This window comes from Aphis gossypii, chromosome 2 (assembly GCF_020184175.1).
Source record: "Aphis gossypii isolate Hap1 chromosome 2, ASM2018417v2, whole genome shotgun sequence".
In the NCBI taxonomy this organism is placed as follows: Eukaryota; Metazoa; Arthropoda; class Insecta; order Hemiptera; family Aphididae; genus Aphis; species Aphis gossypii.
Window position 1 is genome coordinate 68,016,252 of NC_065531.1, and position 23,753 is coordinate 68,040,004.

The 23,753-nt window shown below is 27.5% G+C and overlaps 1 protein-coding gene across 2 annotated transcripts in view; it reads right to left on the reverse strand.

Moving 5' to 3' along the window:
* Positions 1–499: 499 nt before the first annotated feature.
* LOC114122329 (zwei Ig domain protein zig-8-like) overlaps positions 500–23,753 on the reverse strand; it is a 356,252-nt gene continuing 332,998 nt past the window's right edge. For both annotated transcript variants that reach the window (XM_050202096.1, XM_050202097.1), the window contains 3 exons: positions 19,146–19,273; positions 8,567–8,735; positions 500–7,141 (listed from right to left, as the gene is read on the reverse strand). In XM_050202096.1, coding sequence (XP_050058053.1) covers positions 7,023–7,141; positions 8,567–8,735; positions 19,146–19,273 — 416 coding nt within the window. In that variant the 3' untranslated portion in view covers positions 500–7,022. The remainder of the gene's footprint in view (positions 7,142–8,566; positions 8,736–19,145; positions 19,274–23,753) is intronic.

Below are 23,753 nucleotides of genomic sequence, written 5' to 3' on the forward strand. Positions count from 1 at the left end.
AAATCATTTTGTTCACCAAATATTAACAATGATATTGTTAATTTGAGTTATAGTTTTGTTAAAATTGCCAGTATTATTAGTTTAGTGTGGTTGTGGTAACCAAATACTTGTGTATTGAGGGAAGAAAATAAGGGGGGATTAACGCATATCACTGTTGTAGCAGTGTTACTATGAAAGCTGATGGTCAATTATTTAAATATTATGTTTCAATAAATTGTTAAATGATTGAAAAAGGAAAAATGTAAAATTAAAATTTGTTAGGGAGTCTCTAACTAAACACTGTTTTCAAAAATGCTTAATTTTTTATTGAAATACATAGTATTATATTATTCAATATACTAAAATGTATAGAAACCTTGATTTAAGAAATATTTATTTCTTGTTAAATTAATTTTGTTTTTTGTCTCTATACAGTCTATAGGTAGTAATAAGTGTTTATTAAAAATAAACAAATATATAATAACCAATAACCATTTATCATAGTAATAATAACAATATATATAATGTATATAATATGTACATGTATTTATTCACAATATGTTTACATAGATAATAGCCATGTCATATTATATTATATATTGTTTACAATATTATAATATAAAATTTACACGGAAAAATGTAGTGTGGTAATCCGAAATAATACGTGTGGATTATATATCTAAGCATTTTACATATTTTGTTTTTTTTTTTTTTATATAATATTATAATTAACATATTATTAATAATAGTATATTGAACATAATTATTTAAAAACATTATATTCAAACGAGCTGCTAAATAGTACATAAAATCAATATATAAATATATTGTAATATATAGTTATAATAATAATAATAATAATAATAATAATAATAATTTATATTATATTACACAAATCGTATAATATAATATTATAATATAGTGTAAAATTTAATATATATAATACAGAACAGTATATAATAATAATAAACCATTAAATTTAAAAACGATAAATTTTGATTTTCTATACGAGGAAACAATTACTATATTTTATATTATTCTACAAGAGTTGGTATTTAACAAACATTCAGACTTATAAGTCATAAATAAAATATAAAAACAAATCTCGAAATAAAATTTGAAAAATTAAAGAAAAAACAACAAACAATAATATTTACATACCTACCTTATAATGTTAATATATAATATTACGAACCGACATTTTGCGCTCGAAGGGGGAAGAACGATCCAGCATAATATAGGGCACGTATATGTATGTTAATGTTTTTTAGATTTGAGTTTGAGGAATATATAATATTATTTCGAACATAACAACATTATATACAAATTATATACCGAGATGCGCGGGCGAAACGGAACAACGATAATGGGTATTCTGTCATTCGGCCGGTGACTATGCGCAGGTACGCATGTATATTATAATATTAATTCATACACGAACTCGGTAAGTTAGACGTTATGAGTTATGATTGCATACGGAAATTTTTTTTCTTCGTCGGAGCAACAATACGACCGCCGATAAGAAACCAGCGAAATCGGGTGGATTTCTTTGTTGGTAAGAAGGCGGGGGACCGGGTTATCTTATCTCATGTCACAACCTGTTTTTTTAAACATCCCGCGGCAGCCGGGCGAGTTCACTTGAATGTAATTTTCGCTTTTTATCCAAGTTCGCCATCTCGGTGGTAAGCGGGAGCGAAAAAAAGGAAAAAAAAATTATATTTTAATATACCCTTAGAAAAACGGACAACGACGTTATTTTGTGATGCTGTTTTTTTTTTATTGTCCCCGAGCTTTCAAATTAATAGTATTCAAAGATCTTATCAGAGAGTAAATGCACGCTACAGACTGTAGATATGATATAGCTGTACAGGGTGTTTCACCAAATCGGCCCGCAAGCTAATTGTTTTTATTTTTAAATTTTATATTATTGAACGGCTTAGAAAAATTATTATATTTTATTACAGGTCCACACGGTTATCAAATCGTATACGATTGTTTGATTTATCGATAGATGCATGACTAGGTGATTATAGTGATTATATTCGTAGCTATTATACGTATATGTTTTTCAAAAATTAAATTTTTCAACTAAATGTTGACCTTTTTTGCGTAGATACGTCGTGTGGTATAATTGTTACGGCGCCGAAATAGTGTGTCGTCAATGTCGTAATGAAGTTCAGAAAATGTATTGCGATTTTTCAAGGGTAGGTTAGGTGGACTGAAAGTCATCTCCACTCAGTTGGTTCGTCGCGAAGACGAGATAAGACGGTTCGCGATGCGGTCGACTGGAATAAATGTGGAAACGGGTTTGTCTCGGGCGGGACACGAAAACGATAGAAGAGTGTTGCAATAGTAAAAGCGTCTGAAAACTAGAAAAAAGAAAATCCGACGTACAGCGTGTAATGATATGACATTTTCTTTAAGACGTATTATACGACTAAATGCGTTCCGGACAAGCCGCCATATAACGTTACATTTAATTGTATGACATTGCACGCCTCATCGTCTCTTCATCCGTCTGAATTCTATTGCAGACTATGAAGGGGAATTTTTTCGTTAAGATCACACTAATCGGATATAAAATAAGTTATACGATTGTTATTGAGCATTTTTTTTTTCAAGATAAAAGAATAATAATCGTCAAAACACTACCTGTATAATAGAATAATATTGTATTCGTTCGCGATAGATATGCATTTTTTTTTAAACACACGTGTCGGACAATTATAGTTCGAAATTTATAAATATCGACATTTAAAGACGTTCTCTTTAGTGATTTCTGAGACAATAGTTCATTAGTTACATGATTAATACTTTATTTCTTTGATTTGATATCTTAGAGTTTTAACTATCTTGTGGAGTTGTGTGTTATTACATAATATTATTTTACTAGTGACTCTTTAGAATTAATTTCATCTTGAAAATGTCAATAAATATTTTTATTTGTATTTGGTTATCAAATCTAAAACTAATTACGGCACTATTTCTGAGAAAAAAAATCAAAATGTTCACAATGTTTTTGGGTTATAATTTCTTTTTATTTAATAACACGTATTTCGATTTCAGTAGAATCCAAAATGCCGAGCTGCTGGTTTATCTATAACCTTTAATAATATATTATATTCATAAATAAGAAACTTTGCCATCACAGTGATATTTTTATAAATGTATGTTCTGTTTCAAAAACTTAAATTATATAATAATATGAATGTCATTGAAAAATATATTTATTACAAGAAATCGTAAAAAATAAAAATTGAAGTGCCAATTACATGATAAGCAATTAATGCATTTAAATACGTAAACAAACAAATATTTTTTTATTACTTTTATATCATTAATATAAATTGCAGGCTAAGAAAACAAACGCATTAAGTGATCATGGATGACAAATACATTTTTCATTTCTCATACAGATGGCAGTTTTATATGAGTATAAACGCGTATTATACTCACGGTAATATTATTGTGTATACAATTGGTTGCAATTTAGTTGTTTTCAAAAGATTTACGATGACGCTCTGTAAGCAATATACCAGCAACACACGAATTGACCACAAAACATCTCTCGATGAAATCCCTTGCTGTGATTGAATTCGGTTTTTTTATGATTAGATAACGTGGCTTGAGAAAATAAAAAAATCGCTTTATCGGTCGAATGAGAGAACACAATCAATTTACTTATTTTTAATCATCAATACGATTATCGCAATGATAATCTGTTCAGATCTTTATAAATAACCGCAATAACAACGTCGTGTTGTATATTATAAGTCAACTTCCGTGTATCATATACTATAACAGGATAGAGTTGTGTATTCTTAATTGTAAAAAAAGAAAAACACTACTTATATGTACTTTATATATGGTATTATAGTATTATTATGCTACATATATGACGTAAATGGACATTTTTATAAAGGTCATAACATCTAATGGGGTTTTAATCGATTATAAAATCATTTATCTACGCAACGTTATGGTTGATTTAACTCATTCAATTTTCCGGTGTGTAGATTTTTTTTTAGTATAATTTTGTGTATTAAATTTTCTGAAGCGTTATTATCACCGTAGTGTTTAGTGGTATACACAGATTTCATTATAAAGTAAAACAAGAATGAATACTACATATAAATTATACTTTCAGAGGGTGTATTTTTTTAAAAACTCATAATGTTATTAATATTGAAATGATTTGTTTTAATGTTTATTCGTTGACGTTAAAGTCAGAATTAAAAGAGCAATTTTGGCATACAAATGTAATAAATTAAAATGTATTCATTAATAAAAGGCTACTTGGGAGTTTTCCCTTTGAAATATTTTTTTTACGATAGAATAACATTTTTTTAGTTATTTATTTATCTTATATATATATAAAAACTTGAATATATTTATCGAGTTTCGAAAAAAGTATGCCAAGAATAGAACAATCGTAAGGAAAAAAAATGAAGTAAAAAGTCCAATTTATAAATATTTAAAATAATAATAGAGCTTTACAATGTTAAATAAAGGTATATGAGGTATACTTATAGACACCATATTATTATAATATTATACATTGTGTAAAAATCGCGCTTTGAAACAAGTTTTTAGGCATTTTAAAATAATAATGATCAGAGATAAAAAGCGAATCGATCTAACTATGCATAATGTTTAATAAACACGTAAACACGATTTGAATAGAAAAAAGTCTTAAATAGGTACCAGCTGTTCACAATATACATAATACATTATATTATATAGGAATTGAATAATGAAGTCGACTAAACGTGCCTGTTCTAAAGAATTGTTTACCAACGTTTAGATGGTGGTTGTCATCGGCTGGGCTGAAGCCTAAAAAATGGGTTCGCTAAAACTCTATCACTATTTTCAGTTATCGTATCGTAATCAATGACGCTTTTTATAATAATATCAATGTTGACAACAAAACAAAAACATATTACGACAATAGTATTGTAATAATTATTATTATTCCATATACATCTTGTAAAGTGTATATAGCATTAAATTATATACGATACACACGTTTCGAATCCCAACCGTAACGGCTCGTATAGTATTATGATATTACGCGTATTAAAATATCGTTAATTTATCGGTACCAAACCGTCACGAATGGTTAATTTTTTACCCTCTCCTTCAACTGGAACGTTGTTTCACCCAGCTTTTATGTATACAATGTCCCGAGCGTAACGCGTAGTAATCTGTACGCGCGCAAACAAGCGTCAATAATAATAATTATAATTATATCGCCATTGTCCGGTGTAATTTGATGCTGCAGGTCCACGCATCACAGGAAATGCGTTAAAATAAATTCAAAAAGAAAAAATATAAGAAAATTTGACGGGACGTAAAATTTAAACAGACAGCTCAAGTTGTGATTTGTACGAGTATAATGCCGATGCAGTGATAATAAATATAGTAGTAGTGGTTCTTTTCTCTCTCTCTCTCTCTATCTATCTTTCTCTCTGTTCGAGGTTTTTCTTTCATAAATGATGCACTTTAAACATTTTTAACATTTACAGTTAAGTGTGTGTAAATACTAGATTAATAAAAATGATTTATCTGGTTTCAGATTATTATATGATTTAAATTTTTAGACTTAGAAAGTAATAATTACTAAAATTAATAAAATCATAATATTTTAAATTTAGTTTATGGTATACATACAATATCTTCAATCGTGTACATGACTTCCAAATTTCCAATGCTTACTGCAAGAATAATATCCAATCGATAGTCAATACATCGCATTATTCCGTTGTAATTTACTTTTCTGATTTCTTAGATCCTATATTTGGGTGTTACATAACGAATTAAAATTTAAAAGTTATAGTTAACTCTTATATTTAACTATAGTTCACAGAATTTCATTAAATATAAATCTAAAATAAGCAGACACATTGAGTAATACCAGACGATATAGATCAAAAGCCAAGTGCCAAGCAACAGATGAATCATTTTAGAATAGTGTAGTATTATAGATATATTGTAAAATATATAGCTTGTATTGGGTGTATATAAATCTATACTCAGTATACCTTTATTGTATAACATTCGAAAAGGCTGATCGGATTCCCCCTCTTCATTTCCTAATTGCGCCCATAATTTACAGTGAAGATTTGGTACAATTTATAACATTACATGCTGTATAGCTATGCTCCGAAATAGGGTGAGATTACCCCTTTTCGATTTTCGTTCGTTTTTGTGGGTATGATGTTTCTGTTCGGGCGTGTTTAATCGGCAATACAACGTAATATGCTGCGTACAAAAATAAAACACTTTTTTTTTTTTACAACAAACGACCAGACATTAATTACTATTAAACAATTTACGGCGACGCGATAACAAAACGAATACGCGTCGAAAACCGGGGAGTGCATATTATTGTACGAGAATTTGGATAGTTATATGTATATAGTATTATGTACAGAGCAACAATTTGTAAAAAAAAAAACAAAAACAAAAACACGAGTGTTTTCCAGTGTTTTACAATGACTTTTCGGTAAACAAACCAGCTCATCGTGTTTAAGCGACATTTATATAACAATAATAATATTATCCATACACTGAATGCGCGATTGATGACAAAGTAGTGGATAATAATATATAAAAAAAATCCTGTACAACGTTTATAATAATTTTATTACCGTAGTAATAATATTTACACATTATTTTCTAAAATAAAAAGGAAATAACACGAGCATGCCTCTTCTGACGACGGTGATCTGTCGTATAAGTCATATTTAACATAATATTATAACGTAATGAATCTGATGTTAAGTGCCATTCGATATCGTGTAATATACCGTGGTATATAGGTACTCGTGGTTAGTCGAATAGTGAGGTAATACATCACATTCGGCCACGCACGCGTGTTTTTTCGCTCTTAAGTTGTTTCCGTTTTCGTACTTATTTTTTAAAATTTGGTTATCATCATTATAGCTTTCAATTAAATGTAAATTTTATATAATAATATAATTTATATTATTAGAGTAATTGTTGCTGAAGAGGAGCAGATACGAGAGGCAGGCGCGTATTTATTATCTCAACTGATCGTCGGTCCTAGTAAACGTCCAGCTCAGGATCATCACACACAGTATCGTAATGGAACTGTTGGATAAGCCAGCTGAACCGGTCTGCATGGCCGCAGGACTTTCGCCTGCAAGATAAAACGAAAAAAAATACGCCGTTAAATTAGTATAATTACATTATTAATTAGTTATACTGTAATAATATTATTTAATTTAAAAAAATACGAGTTTATATGCTTTGTACTATTATATAGGGATCAGATACCTATTGTAACTCTATTAAACTATACCAATGTAGAGCAATGCAAATAAGAAAACAGAAGGCATTCAAAATCCTAAAAAAAGGCATTAGGAGTTTTTAAAAAAATCATAAAAATTAATCATTTGACATGATAATTTTTAGGTTATGTATAAAAATGTAAGTATACTTATTACTTATAATATTTTAACCTGAATAACCTAACCAATAGAAAATTAACTATTTTAAATGATGCGTTATGTCTTGTTGAAATCAATACAAATATTGTTTGTAAAACTAAACATAAATCTTTGAAATAAAACGTATTATACACATATTTTTATAAAAATTGTTTTTAAAAAAATCAAAAAAAAAAAAGAATAGATATAAGTTTAAAATTAAATTTTATGTATTTATACGAATAATATTGAATTTATTATTAAAAACAGCTTTATATTATTTATTGTATTAATTGAAAAAAAGCAAGTATCCACAACATTCAAACTCTATGGTTATATAATTTATATAATAATATTATAAATTCTATTACATTAAGAGACAAAACAACGTGAAACTAATCTAACTAACATCTAGGCTAATTTTAAAGGGTTTTTAGAGTGTGATCAATAAATAATAACTTAACATTGTAGCTATTATGTACTAGTAATTATCTAATAAGTTTATAATATTTAACATCTGTGAAGTGTTTTGAATAATTTCAATATAGTGAAATAGTACTTACAATATTGTTATGAGCCAAAAATTAATGTTAAACCAGAATTTAAAATAATAAGTACAATAACACTATGTATGTGTCATTATATCTATCTTTCTCTATTTAATGTAATAAAATAATATTAATACATAAAATATAAGATGTCTAAAAAGTTTGATGCGCAAGTATAGATCATTGCCCATTCGAAATCACTCGTATAAATACTGGTATAATAAATAATAAGTAATGACATGAAATTGTACGAAAAAAGCCAACAAATTCAAATAAAACTCTTTACTTGACATAAAAATGTCCCATTCGTTTGATTAAAAATAATGGCATTGTTTATTAAAATAGTTAATATAGTCGTAATGGAGAAATATTTTTCACAAATATTAAGTTTTATAATATTAAATACTCTATAGTTGTTCAGATACAATATGTATGTATCGACAATTGCAGTAAACTTTAAAGTAAACTAATTATAATCATCTACACTATTTTAGTAACTCAAAACGATACTTAGTGATTAATATGATTTCAAATTTTTGATCGTATCAAAATTAAATACATTATTTATACTTATTTTTATTTACTTACCATTTAGGACGTGTACGACTACGCTGGATAAGTCCGCATTCGATGGGTTGCACGTATATTTGCCAGAATCTGCTGGCACTGCATCCTGTATTAGCAGGTAACTGACCGTCACGTCTCCTTTTTCTGTAACTACGCTCACACCTCCACGAAGTGAATCGTAGCTGATCACCTAAAATTCGATTAGTCAAATATCAATCAAAGTTTTCATAAGTATCCGACTTAACAAAATATTATTTTGGAATCGATTGCAGGTCTTTGACCGAATATAACACCATAATGACATAATAATATATAGGTAGTATTTAAACATTTTAAACTCGATTGGAGGCAAGATATAATTATTCTGTATTTTTTTTTTTTAGCTAAACTATCTAGAATTCGGAAAAAAGTACTCGTTGACTATAATAGTCAAATGTCATATTATAAAATACGATTTTTTGTGGTTATAAATGTAGTTATGTTATTTACTTAGCAAACATAGCAAAAGATTATGATTATATTTACACAAAAAATGTACAATAAAATATTAATCTCATGACTGTCACAGCATTGTCGTTATCTCGTCTGATTTTTTTTTGTATTATGTAAATTATTTTTAAAGTTAATTGATTCTCTGCATTTAAAATTATAGAAAAACTATTTTCATATAGTTTCATATGCGCGGTATTTTTGCATGCATTAGCCATAACCGTATAGGTACCTATCTAATAATAATAAAAGATAGCTTTACAAATTATGTTGTCAAATTAATAAATATCCAGTTATTCAAAAATTTACTATAAACATTTTGGTGGTATTATTTAGTATACGGTTTTCAAAAATCCTTAATGATAATAATATGCGAGCATCAATGTAAAAATTCATCAAAAATAATATATCAAAGAACATGATTTAATAACTGGTATGACTCGCGAACAGTTTTCGTTATAATAATTATTATAATATTTCAAAGAAACTTATACACGTCATGTCGTTTGAATAACGTATAGTGTAGACACCTACACAAGACTATACAATCGTGCTTTTAAATGCGACAAACGCGTAAGTATGATTTCCCTATGGTTAATGGTCTCGTTTATTATAGTTTCTATAATAATATATTATATAGTCATAATGTCAATTGTCTTAACACACGGAACGTTAAACAGAGTGTTGTATAGAATACCTAAATCATATATTATTTATATTATTAAGCAAGTATATTATTATACACGTGGACTTAACTGTTTCAAAATAGAATAATTAATATTTTATTTTTTATTTTTCCTAACCATTTTCTTTTTAGATTTTGAGCAAGACAATAAAAGTATTGATTTTATAATGTGTGTTTTGTTTTATTGTGTTGTTTTTTTTCTGTCTATAAACACTTTTTGGGGCAATAAAATTGTTTCAGTTTTCTAAAAATGAGAATGGTTTCTGGTAGCAAATTCAATCTAGTTGGTATTTTGGGAGGTAAAATATGTAATCGAGAAAAACAAAAAAAAAAAAAAAAAATTAAGGTAAAACGAGGTTTTTATTGTAACTTAAAAACAAATAACTATAAATATGTAAATGTTCGCCAAAAATTTATATTTTCAGTTTTTATTTACGATAACATTTTCAAAATACTTCGACTTTTTAAAACTATTTATAAGCATGAGAAATTTTCATTTTTTTTTAATACAAATTTAATAAAAAGCGCATGAGTTGTTTATTACTCATTAAAAAATGTATCGAAAGTCTAGTCAGTCAAATTATTTTTTATAAGCGTTTAAAGTTAGAATTTTGACGAAATTCATAAAACTCTTTGTTTTATATCTAAGATTTTAAAATTTAATACAAGGTTTTTTTTATAATTTATTCAACCTATAAATACATATATAAATAAATTACGATATTTACAGAAAAATGGTATTGTTGTTACATTCTGAGTTTATAAGTATATATAATATGGTAAAAATATATATTATAATAATTTAATACATACAATATGATAAAGGCAATATTTTCGAAAAAAATGCTATCAATCTATTGTAATATTAAAATTTAAATAAATGACTTTCCTTGCAATGTAGGTAGGTATATCAAAAAAATATATCATGAAATAAACTTAGCGATATTTCCTGACATATCGTCTCTGCTCACAATCGTTTTTCATATACAATGATATATTATTGAACTAAAATTTATCACATCCCTAATAGTGACCCACTCGACATCTAGTGTACAGCAAAGTGATAACCACTTGCTTACCTTTTTTTTTAATTTGGTTATTTCGGATCTATCGTATTTTTATTCAAAATATGCTAATTTTAATTACGCAATTAAATCACGAACATTGTCCAATTTTACTCTGAAAAATATTCAAACTCTCTGTAACATCATGCACTGGGAATTGAAAAGTACTTTGAATGATAATTCATGTGATTTAAAATTATCACAGGAATAAAATTAAGAATTTTTTTGAGCATTCAAAAATCCCATTTCTTTATTATTGAGAGTAACGAATAATGTATTGGTTTTATTTATTTATTTTATTTATTACGGGCAGTGAGCCCAATATAGAAGTTATACAGTAATTTGTTGTTTTTTAAATTTTCAATTAACACTACTTGTTCTCATAAAACAATTTAAATGTCTAATAAATCAATGAAAACAATAAAAATTATAATTATAAATTATTTTTATGAATAATACAAGAAACAAAATTTGAACGTAAACCTATTGGTAAAATATGATGAAATTACACACATATCTTGTATTATATCGAATTAAAGTTTGTGGTTAGTTTTTAAATAGCGGATTAATAGCTATATGATTTCCATAATAATAATAATAATAAATAATTGCTTGAACAAAAAAAATATAAATACAAATACAAATTTTTTTGACTAAATACTCATTAATCATTACTTTGAAATGTCAATTCAACATAATATTTGGAAATATTATTTTATCTAATTGAAAGTCAATAAAAAATTCTATTTTTGTAAAATAAATATACTTTTATTATATATTATTTTTATCATCATCATTGTTGTAAGTGATTTCATATTCTATAAGAGATTATTTAGAGTACCTATTTCGATGTATTTAAATCTAATTTCGAGTAATTTGTTTATTGTTGTAGGTATTTATGCTTATAATTTTAACTATTTACTTATACAGCTTTTAAGTAATTGTATATCGTAAAATACTAGTTCATTAAGCCGATTAATAGGACTTTAAATACTTATAACAAATTAAATACTCGTTCGAAATTTGATTATTATAGATAAAATTATTTTGAAAAATAATCTTATTCAATAAATTAAATTTAAAATGCATGTGCTATTTAAAAACATAATAATGATAAAACAATATTGAAAATAATGATTATATTATATACATTTTTTGGAAAAATCATTTTAAAATATGATTACAAAATTATAAATGTCTCGAGTTAAAAATAAATTATCCTTTATTTACTACATAACTATATTTATTTATGTCCTGTATATTTTACGAGACGAAATATGTAAATATAAAATTATTATTATGAAAAATAATAGTACCTGCCATATGGGAAAACATAATATTATATTTATCGACATTGTTAAACAAATTTCATCGATGATTCTGTAATGTATTAAATTATTAATAATTTGATGATGTAGTATAAAGTGACTTCATTTTCAGATCAGAGAGTGTATATAACCATATTAATATAATATTAATAACTGTTTGTTGTTTATTCGTGAAGTTTAACACAAATTAATACGGTTTCATGATTAAGAAGACGTAATAATGTGTATAGTAATAATTTTCAAGTTTTGTATACTTTTTTCAATGTATGACCATGATCACTGCAGATCTTTATCGCATATCGTTTAATATGGAATAATGTACTATTAGAAGTGTTGTGTGAAAAACTCTAAATCAAACAAAAAATGTGTCTATTGAAAATTCAACGACTATAATATTTATTATAAATCCCATTATATTTACATATTTCATATGATATATTATACAAAAGCTTTGCATCAGTTTGGTTACGTTCGTTTCGATTATTCTTTTATCCTCCCCCTCCCCCCTGAAACGCAAAGTCAGTAAACAATATTATAATTTATATCTAATTTGCATAAAACGTGAGTCGATATACGCGTGTCGTTATATATGTATGAGACAACTTTTGTATTAGCCATACATACATACATACATAATATGTGCACCGTTTCCATGAATTCCGTTTGAAAGTAGTTGCCGGAGAAAAGTTTACGGCTCGGTGTACAATAATATCGACGATAACTTCGGTGAATCTTGAATATATACGCGCCATAAGCGGCTTATTGGGTTGTCCGCGTAGCGTAGCGCCGCTTGACATAAAATATATATTTCAATGTTTTTTCCCCCTTTCTCAGACGTTATTTCGTAAGTATATTCATTCGAAACTTCCATTTTGTGTTTAGCTATTGCCGGCTTACACACTAATAATAATAATAATAATAATAATTCGTGTCGGACTTTTGTATTATTATAAAATATACGTTGGTATTTAGCACTTACTTCTCTTTTAAAAAAATATATTTCTCGGATAATCGAGTACGGAGCTTCGCGTCGGCGCGTCGTTTGTTGAAAATGAATACTGAATAGTTAAAAAAAAATCGACCAGATGATAGTATCATAACAAAATTTACATTCATTTATACACATACCTACCATATATGATATAATTTGTACACAGGTAATTTTTAGTCGTTAGAAAAATATTTTTTATTTTTTAATTTTACTTTTTTTAATTATTATTATTATTATATTTAATGAAAACCATGAATTTATAATTTTTTGTTCTAAAGCAGAATATTATTTTAAGTACTTTGACATATATAGAAATACAATTTTGGATGAGTACAACTTGCGATCTTCATATATATAATATTATTCCACATCAAATTCTTTTGAAACTAGTTTGATGAGTAAGACAATTTTTTTAGTCATTTATTTTATATTTTATATATATATATATATACTATTATCTCACTGAGAAATAGAAAAGTTGTTTTAGTTTATTTCTTTCATCGGTGATTTCTCTGAAACGTTATTTCGTTTCGTCATCGTTATTTTTTCCACTAAGAAATATCACACGATATATTATTATCCTTGTAAAGTAATACACGTGCCGTATCCCAAATTCTCAATACGCATGCATTATGTTTTAAACATGATTTTGCAATAAACTTCTATCATAATATCTAAAAAAAAAAAATACAAAAAAAGTCACATATATCCTATTCTCATTAAAAATAAGAATATTCTGTTCAACTACCAATTTCAGTTTCACTAAGTAAATTAACTGGATTCGGGGAAAGTGAGCAAGTTACAGTTTTATAATATTAAACAGAATATTTTTATTATTTTTATAGTAATTTAATATATTGTACTATATTATTCTCATTCTCAGAGTTTTGAATTGAATCCACTAAAAAACAATAAATAATACATTCAAAATATAGGAAGTATACCAAAAATTCTGAAATATTCAAAACTATAGACTTAATAAACTGCATAATAAAACAATTTACAGCAATATATTATATGAATCGAATAGTTGGGTTGATTTCCAATAAATTGTGTAAGTAAAACATCAAAATTATATGTTATAAAAACAAATAAATAAGCATTAATCATCAAATAATACGAAAAATACTTTAATTTTTAAAAATACATCCAAGATAAATTTTATATTTAAATTTTAATGTAAAAATATCTATCAACGTATGAGAATTTTCTAATTTAAAAAATAAGTTATTTTCGTTTATATTAATTAACGTAAAAAAATATGATATAAAAAATAAAATTATAAATTAGTATTTTTAGACTTTGAGCAGAGATACCTATGTGAATTGCATTTTCAAATGATGTCTAGAGACATTTTTAGTTCATAAGTTGATCAATTTTCAAATTCAATATATTTTCTGATAAGAAAGTGAAATTAGTTAAAAGTGAATTTTCCATGAAATTTTTTCAATAATTAGGAAAACAGAAAAAAGTATCATCTTCACGTATATTATAGATAAAAAAAAACTTTGGTAGGTAAAAAGTTCGACAATTTAATACGAGATTCTTCATCAGTATAGATAGAAAATAAATGATTTAATATTTTAGAATTTATAAAAGTTGTTATACAAAGAAGCGAAAGGATTTAATTGAAAAAAGATAAGGATGATAATAATAGCAGGATAACGAGCATTTAGAGAAATAGAATATCAAGAAAGAGATAAATTATAAGGAAGATAAACGAGGAGTGAGTATGGTTTCAACAAAAGTATAGTGATGGGAAATTAAAGAGAATATTATATATATGTTATGTATAAAATTACAAAAAGCTTTCGATTGGCAAAAAAATTAAAGAGGGTGGAGAGAAGGTTGTGCTCAAAGATAATAAAATTATATTTAGAATGGTAATAATATGTTTAAATTCATTTTGTCTCAATTTATTTTGAATTCAGAATGCAATTTATTAATAACAGTCTCATTAACCCTGTTGATATTATAATACATCTACATATAAACGGACTGTATTTGTAAGACAAAAATATCAAGTGTGTTCGTAATATTATCAGAAATTTTTTTTTCGTACTATAACTACGATTTGTCTACAAAACGCGTCTTGGGAATGTATTACCATTAATATTGTTTATAAAATATAGAACTCGGTCGTTTTTTATTTTTGGTTTTTAGCCATTTTGTTAACAAAATCACTAATCTTCTGTCTCGGCAGCATCACTCTTTCTACTATTATAGACGTGTCGTTTATCTGTCTGATTTTCAGACAAGCTAGTGGTCCATGTTTCGTTTTGTCTACACTGAAACTAACTGGGTCATCTAATGATTAAACTCTTGTTACTGCTAAGTTTCACATGAGATACGCAGTCGTTTTTATGTGTCTGAAGGATCTAACCGTCAAATAGTTTACGTACACACAATGATATATACGTGGATTAACTGTCAGCTTTCATATCCGATCGTGAACATAATACCTAATATTATATTATAACGATTTATATAATATATCCAAGAATACGATCGACGAGAATTCGAACATCAAAACCAAATTAGATTAGTATCTGCGATACTTTGGTTTGATTAGAGCAGAGGTGTCCAACCTTTTGTGAAGACTGGGCCACATCATATAGGTAGACGTTTTTGTGAGCCACATACTTTTTTTTAATAATAATACATTCAAATTTAATGATTAAATTGTACTCTATAATAAAACAATACATTTTTTTATAATTTTACAACAGGGAATAATAAGCATAAATATGTTTGCAAGTATTAATATTTAATAGTTTAATTATAAGTACATAGAAAAATATATATTATATACAATTAATTCATGGTTTTTAAATTGAAGTGAGGGCCGCGGGTTGGACACCCCTGGATTAGAGTTTATAATACGACTTTATGTTATGATGACGTGATAAGAAATTTTAATTCGTGGTGGAAGGAACAAGTTTTTTATACGGGTTAATAACTTACTTAAAATACTTAACGTTTGAACAAAAAAAAAAAAAATGATAAGGAAAAAAATAAAATTAATAATTATTAAAAGCCAACGGAGATCGTACTATAGTTCTGCACTGAAATTGTGCACAAAAATACCAGTTGACCAACCGATTGGGAGAAAGGGGAGGTAGAATGACACATTTGCATTGTTTAAATTACAAAATGCGAAAACCGAAAGAAAAACTAGTATTTTGTTTTATATAAAACATTTTTTTCATTTTTTTATTGATAAAATTGTAGATGAGAGAACTATTTTACAGATCGTGTAAGCATTTCATCAATTGATAGGATAAGGGTCAAACTCCATATCCCACCACTCCTCGCAGTACGCCACTGTCGTTGTTGGCTGTCATGCGGTAAGTCATGTATGCATAACAGAACAAAAGCCATATACATTTTTTTTTTTTAATCTGTTTTGATGGGAGAAATATAAAGCGATTCGCGTATAGAATATTATACTAGAAAGTATGTACAATATTGTTCGTTCAATTTTTTTTTGTGTTCATTTTATAAACTTGAGAGTGAAATGCTAAACAATCAAAACGAGACCGTCGAGTTGTTTTAAAATGTGTGGCACTATTTCCTCGTATAGAATATCATGTAGTGTTGCTCTAAAATTTATTGTGCTGAAGATTTCATTAATAGTCTATTGAAGTAAACCGAGTAAGTTGTTTGCTTGTAAATGGACGTGATATTAATATAATTCCATACAAAAATACTTTTGTTTTAACTTTTAAACAATTATTAGAGCTCGAAAATTGCAGAAGTTGTATATTTTTCTATAAGTAGACATTTATTTTATATAATAACATTTATAAGAACAAAAATTAATTAAAATGTATATGTATTTACGCATATTTTGTTGAATTTTTAAAAAAAGTGTTGATTTTTTATCATTTTTTCTAAATAAAACATTTAGTCACGTTTATTTTTATTATTTACATAGATTTACACTTAAATACTAAACATAAGCATCTATTTCCGTTTTTCTAAAAATCCGCGCGTAAACACAAATTTTTCACTATACCTCTGCGGACGGTATAAGCCGCGACTGTTACACAGTATTTTTGTTATCCAACAAAGTTTTGAGCTTTCCAACATATTTCACTGATATCGTAGGTGGTTATTTTTAATAAATAATTATTTTTAATATACTACTATACTATTATATTGTAATTAATAGAAGCTATACATTTTTTTTAAACATAACCATTTTAACTTCTATAACTTTCAAGCACTTATAATTATTTTAAAACTTTACTGGAGTTTGGGCGTTACGCCATGTATTTTATGATCATTAAGCTTTTAAAGATATTTTATACTCTGCAATTAAAAAGGAACTTAGCTATTATTTATTACCGTACAGGTAATATGCTTGCGTATACCTATATAACAACATTATACATAGCTATTATAATATATAGGTTGGTATATTTTTCACGTGTTCATTAATTACGTAAATTACATCATAATCCTAATATGATATTGTTGCACCGTATAATACCATTGAGGAGAATAATTAAAATCCTAAAAGTTTTTTTGTTCTCATTCCAATAATAATCCGGAGCTTAAAATCGAGGAACTACTACTACACACACACGACGGCCGCACTTTCGAAATGGCTCTTGTGTATACTATGTATACATGCAATATACGTAAAATAATAATAATTACCAACGATCGCATTTTTCCCCCACGCTGATGACGCCCTTAATGCTATCGTATGTTTGTATTTAACCACAGTTTTTTCCTCGCGTAATATACGTCGAACGACCGGGGTACATGCATATTTATACGTGAAACGGACAATTTTAGGATTGAAAAAAAAAACCGTAAAAACCATATTATATTATTATAAATTATTATTAAATCGCAAGAGACATACTGTGGAGATAGGTACGCCGGTACAAATTATATTTACGCGATCGTGCGACGATAATGTCTAAATGATAGACGTTTAATATATACGAATTTGAAAACTCAAGAACCCTTTACCTATAATATGTATACAAACCTACTGTTATTGTTGTTTGTTTACATATATCATACTGTATGATAATATATATAGTGTTTGTATTGCAGGGGAGGGTGTTGGCGGGTGTGGGAGAAAGATGGTCGAAGTGTATTTGCCTTTAGCTAGACTATTAAATTAGAATCAGTTTATAGCAATGTATGCATGCAAATGAATGTGAGTATGCGTGGTGGTGGGGGGGGGGGGCAGATGAAGATGGAGTGAAAATTCAGTATACAGAGGCATTTCAGTTTATCGGTAAGCTAAACTTGGCCTCGTTATACATAAACAATACACATACAGCCTATATATGTGAGCAATGTATATTATTATGAAATCTACTCGCTAGAAATTGGTTGTGTAGTAGTCTTGTGTTGTTTTATACGCAATTGTTATTGTTGTTTAAATTATATAGTATTGCAGTGACGCGTCTTCAAATATCTTAAAGTTTATAGAATCAAACATCGTTTTTGGAATTATTATTACACGACAGGAGAACGATATTATTATACTCGTATAAGATAAATGGGTTTTAAAATTTAAATTATTATTCTAAGGCCAAATATTAGTAGTCAAGTAAGTAACTGTATAGATATTATACATTACATTTAAATTCAATGATAAAAAAAGATTCCAAGCTCAGACGTCTCATCTTTTTCGTAATTAATATTACCAAACAATTATGTCAATAATAACAATACAAATAACAATTTTAACTCATGTTTATTTTTTTCGCCCAATTACTTTTAAAAATTATTGAGAATTTTCAATTTTGACCTTCCTATAAAAACAATTAAATATAATTTTTTATTAGAAGGCTCACTTGAAATTGATGATCTGAGCATTTTTTTCTTCTATAAAAAGTTTCTTCGGAGACGAATAATTTAAAAAAAAAACACACACTCATCATTGTAAAATCAATACATTCCTCGCTTAGCTCAGAATCTAAAATATCATAACTATTCCTACGTTTAAAAGTCATATAGATATGTCGACCGATTCACGCGTTTAAGACTATTAGTGAGCACATAATTTACATACCTCGTCGTAATGATACCAGAAGATATAAGACGGCGGTTCCGGGCTGAACTTCACAATGCACGTCAAATTAATGGTACTCCCTTCGTTCACGTGAATGTCTGGACCACCAGAAATCGAAGCAGATGGCACTGTGAAAATTGATACAAGAGTTTTATTAAGTTATGATTATTTAACGATTAAAGATATTATATAATATAATAAACAAATAATTATTCAATACGGATATTAATATATACGTTAATTATTGCATTTAAATAGTTTTCCCCTAAACGGCATATTGTTAAGTGAGCACGGCACCATACACAAGTTTTCAGCTTTATTAATACGACATCTATATATTATATTATAATAAAAAAAACGTTTCAGCGGAAACCTATAATACGTCTGATTAATCACATTAATACATACAATGTTCGTTAAGAAGATGACAAAAATTGTTTGTTAATACCCATTTCACACAAATATAATATACAATCTGGTTATAATAATCTTTGTTTAAACAAATTCTAAATTTTAATCATAAAAAAGAACTATGACCAATGACCACGGATGATATTTATTTTTCAATATTACTAATACAAAAAAAGTTACTACTGTTTTAAAACCTGTTATTTTTATGTTTGTCAAACTTGGGTCATACTTTTTACAATTTTGTATCAAAAAAAAATAAAACTCACATTGCACAGGAAAAGTTTTTTTCATTTTATAGAGAACATTTTGTTTCTTATATTTTAAAAACCTCGTATTTTTTTTTCACATATGAAACCACTTTTCAATATAATTTCGTAATACTACACAACCACTATAAAATGGTGATAACTAATGCCGTAGAATTACTTAAACATCATTATGAATAAAATAGTAATTAAATATATTTATAATTTTGATTTTACTTAAGATTTAATCTAAATTACCTATACTAAACCTCTTAAAAAGAGATTGTGTGTTCGAGGTCCTCTTAAACTCAGATTGATGAAAGCTATTTATTTTTCCTTCGGCGTATAAAGTATATTAGATAACACAGCAGGGTTGATGAGTTTTTCTATGGTCGAATTACACTATTAATAAATTATTATGTAACGAACAATACAGATTATGATTTACTCAAAAAACATAAGTTTTCCTTTCGGATATTGAGCATTAAATATTTATGACTAGTAAATACACACAAAATTATATATATATTTGTAAAAAGCAATCAAAATCGTTCATATTTAACTAACTATTGTTTAAGTATTTCGAGCGCGTTCCAATACAATATATATATATATATATATAATATTTATAATAAGTATATACATATACACTATACACATATTTTATATATTGTTATAAAAGCAGCTAAATGGATAATTGAAAAACGTGACTAAAATGCATTAAATTCGCTCGTCGACATTTCGTTATTAAACGTAAGAGTACATTTGACTACAAAAGTAGAAGACGGTTAAGTAAACATTGTAGATGCCATTATGTGTGTTTATTGGAATACATATGTTCGAAACATTGGTGTTAAACATTTTTGTTCGTTGTTTATATTATTAACAAATATATATGCGTGCTTTCAATAACTCACTAACTTGAATTCAAAATATTGAATAATAATATACAAAGTGCCACACACATACACAGACACCTGCACACACACAGATACACACTCACAGGCAGAGTCAGAATAGCTTTAAAACTTTATTGGGAATTTATCGAAATAGAAGGATTTGAGTTTGCGGGACTTCTGCGTGAACAACATAACAAAGTGGCGGTCCCTGTTTCCATTAAATTCAAATAGAATTTCGTAATATACGTCGATAAATATCAACACGAGAATAAAGGAAAAAGACCGGAACTATATGTTTTCCTGCGGTTAAAAATCAAACGAAAAAACGTAACCACTACAGTATAGTATGTTTACAGATATATGATGTCGCGTCCCATACAGTTTCTATAATATAAAATACGATACTGTAGCACGTCAATGTGGTCGTTTAATTTTTCCATCAGACACCTTTATCGAAGTATGAAAATATCTTGACCAATCAATATACAACTTAAGAATTATGATGACTAGTTACTTGAAATGTACCTTCGTGTTATTGTAGTACTACTACTCAGAGGTGCTTTAAGAAAGTATTTTCGAAAATTCGTTTTCAAAGAAGTACTCATACAGGAGTTTTTGTTTCGGCGAAAGGAAATCTATTATTATTTTTTTGTTTTAATAAAGTGTCCCGACTGTCCCGTGAGGATTTACCCGATATTTCCAGAAATAATAAAGATACTATAGATCTATTTTTTTTTATATATATAATACTCACAGGGGACACGGATTACAAATAATTCATATTTTAATTTAATAAAATGTTTTGGTTTAAACAAGTAAAAAAAAATAATTTTTATTTAATTGTTTCAAAGAAATTGAAGATAACCATTTTGTTGAATTTATTTTTCTGAAAATTTTGATGTTTTAACATTTTATTTTTATAAATTTCATGATTTTTAATATTTTTTCTAGCATTGTGAAAAAATGTGAATTATTTAAGACCATAATATTATATAATACCAGTGATATTAAACATGTAGCCCTCGAGCCATGGGTTCTTGCGACTTGTGAATACTTTCAGTGTACTAAAAAAATATTGAAAATCACGATGTTAATAAAAACAAAATGTTGTTAACATTTACAGAAAAATATAAACTCTACAAAATGGCTATTTTCGATTTTTTCATAAATATTTTTCTAAGCTTTTTACCAAAACATTAAATTGTAATCATTGTACAGGTGTATCTTATAAAAAAAACAACAGAATCATGATATCTCCACTATTTAAGGAAATAACTCAATGGATAAATCCTCATGGGACACCCTGTATAATATTATATAGGTTGCCATTGGTTACAGAAAATTATCAAAACTGTATTTTATTATGTGCAAAAATCACCCAAATGACTGTTTTAAGAATATGTATAGGTTACATTTAACGCAGTTTAAGACAAGGTAAATCCACTGGCATTATTTAATTTGACACTGGCAACGCAGTAGCAGGATCAGCTATTATTATTATAATATATAACACAGTACACGACGTGTTTGTTGTTAGGACTAATTCTTTGCAGTTTGATCGATTAAGACGTATTCTATGAATCTTTATCATACATCCTGTTACAGTTGTAAATTCGACGAGAATAAAATAAATTTAGGATAACGTTAGGTAATGTGTTTATAAAATCGTTTGATCGTGATATAGTCTTGAATAATTGACAAGGCTCCGGTTGTGTTGACAGGGAAAGGAGCTGAAACATGCATACGCCTATACCTTATTTACGATATTTTATTTTATATCTATGGTACATTTCCCCACTCGCATTTGTTTTTCTCTTTCGTTTTCGGTTTGTGGTTCGTGAATTAGCCCGATTTTTATGTCCGACTTTGCAGTTAAATCTTAACGGTGGGACATATATATATATATATATACCTACTGCTGCAGTTACGGGCGGACGTTTTTATTTTATCACTTTTCAAGGTCGTTTATACGCGCCCGTCGTCACCGCATAGTGTACATATTTACTATATAATAATAATATGTGTACGACATGTCTTGATAAAAGCAGAAATTAACGAGCGGCGGCGTAGTGCGCCACGTCACACACACTCGCCCGACCGAGGAGTTTGCTCCCGCGCCGCGTTGTCGGGAAGATTAAAACGAGTCGTGAAAATAGTTGTTGGTGAAATATTCGAGAAGAACATTTAGATAATTTCGGCGATTGTACGTCAAAAAACTTAAATTCCCTGGCAAAGTTTGGTTTTATATAAAACTACTCGTTTGTACGTAGAAAACAAAGTTTGGCCTATTGTCGTCGCGATTCGTTTTATATGTCAAATAATATTATATGTATTATATTTTGTTAGATGCACATTGCGCATGCCAGTCATCCGACCTGACGACAATCACGGATACTATCGTATATAAATATATACATTATACAGGGTGATTCACTAAGTATAATAAACATTATTTCCTCAAAAATTCAGTTATGTAAAATATGATTTTGAGAATTTTTACGATATATACTTAAGACCATCTTTTGAAATATTTTCAATTTACACTCTCGAGGAGTGTCGTATGACGTAGACACAAAATTATGTTTTTTTTTTTTAAATAAGAATAAAATTTATTTACAGTAAAATAATTGTTGTGTATATTTAATGTTAATGTATCTAATTCGAATTTCGAACTAGTTAATTCTTAGTTATTTAATTTGTGTACCTATTAAGCATAACAAGACCACGACAATGAATTAGGAACATACTGTGGATTCATGGCTAAGATTATTCAAAAATATATACCCTGTATGTGCTATAAGTATATAGTGACGTGACGTGTAATAAATTATTGTTGTGGGTTTGGGATGAGTATTCAGAAAATATACTGTTGCGATGGTGAAGTTTGCACCACACGTCGGATTCGTCAGACGAAGAGCGACAGACGTAATAATAGAGACAAAGATAATAATAATAATATACAAAACTTCGACGACAGAGGTGTGTCCGTAAATCACGGCGCACATATATGCATATATATGTGGTGTTTGTAAGGGTGGCAAAGAGCTATTAAT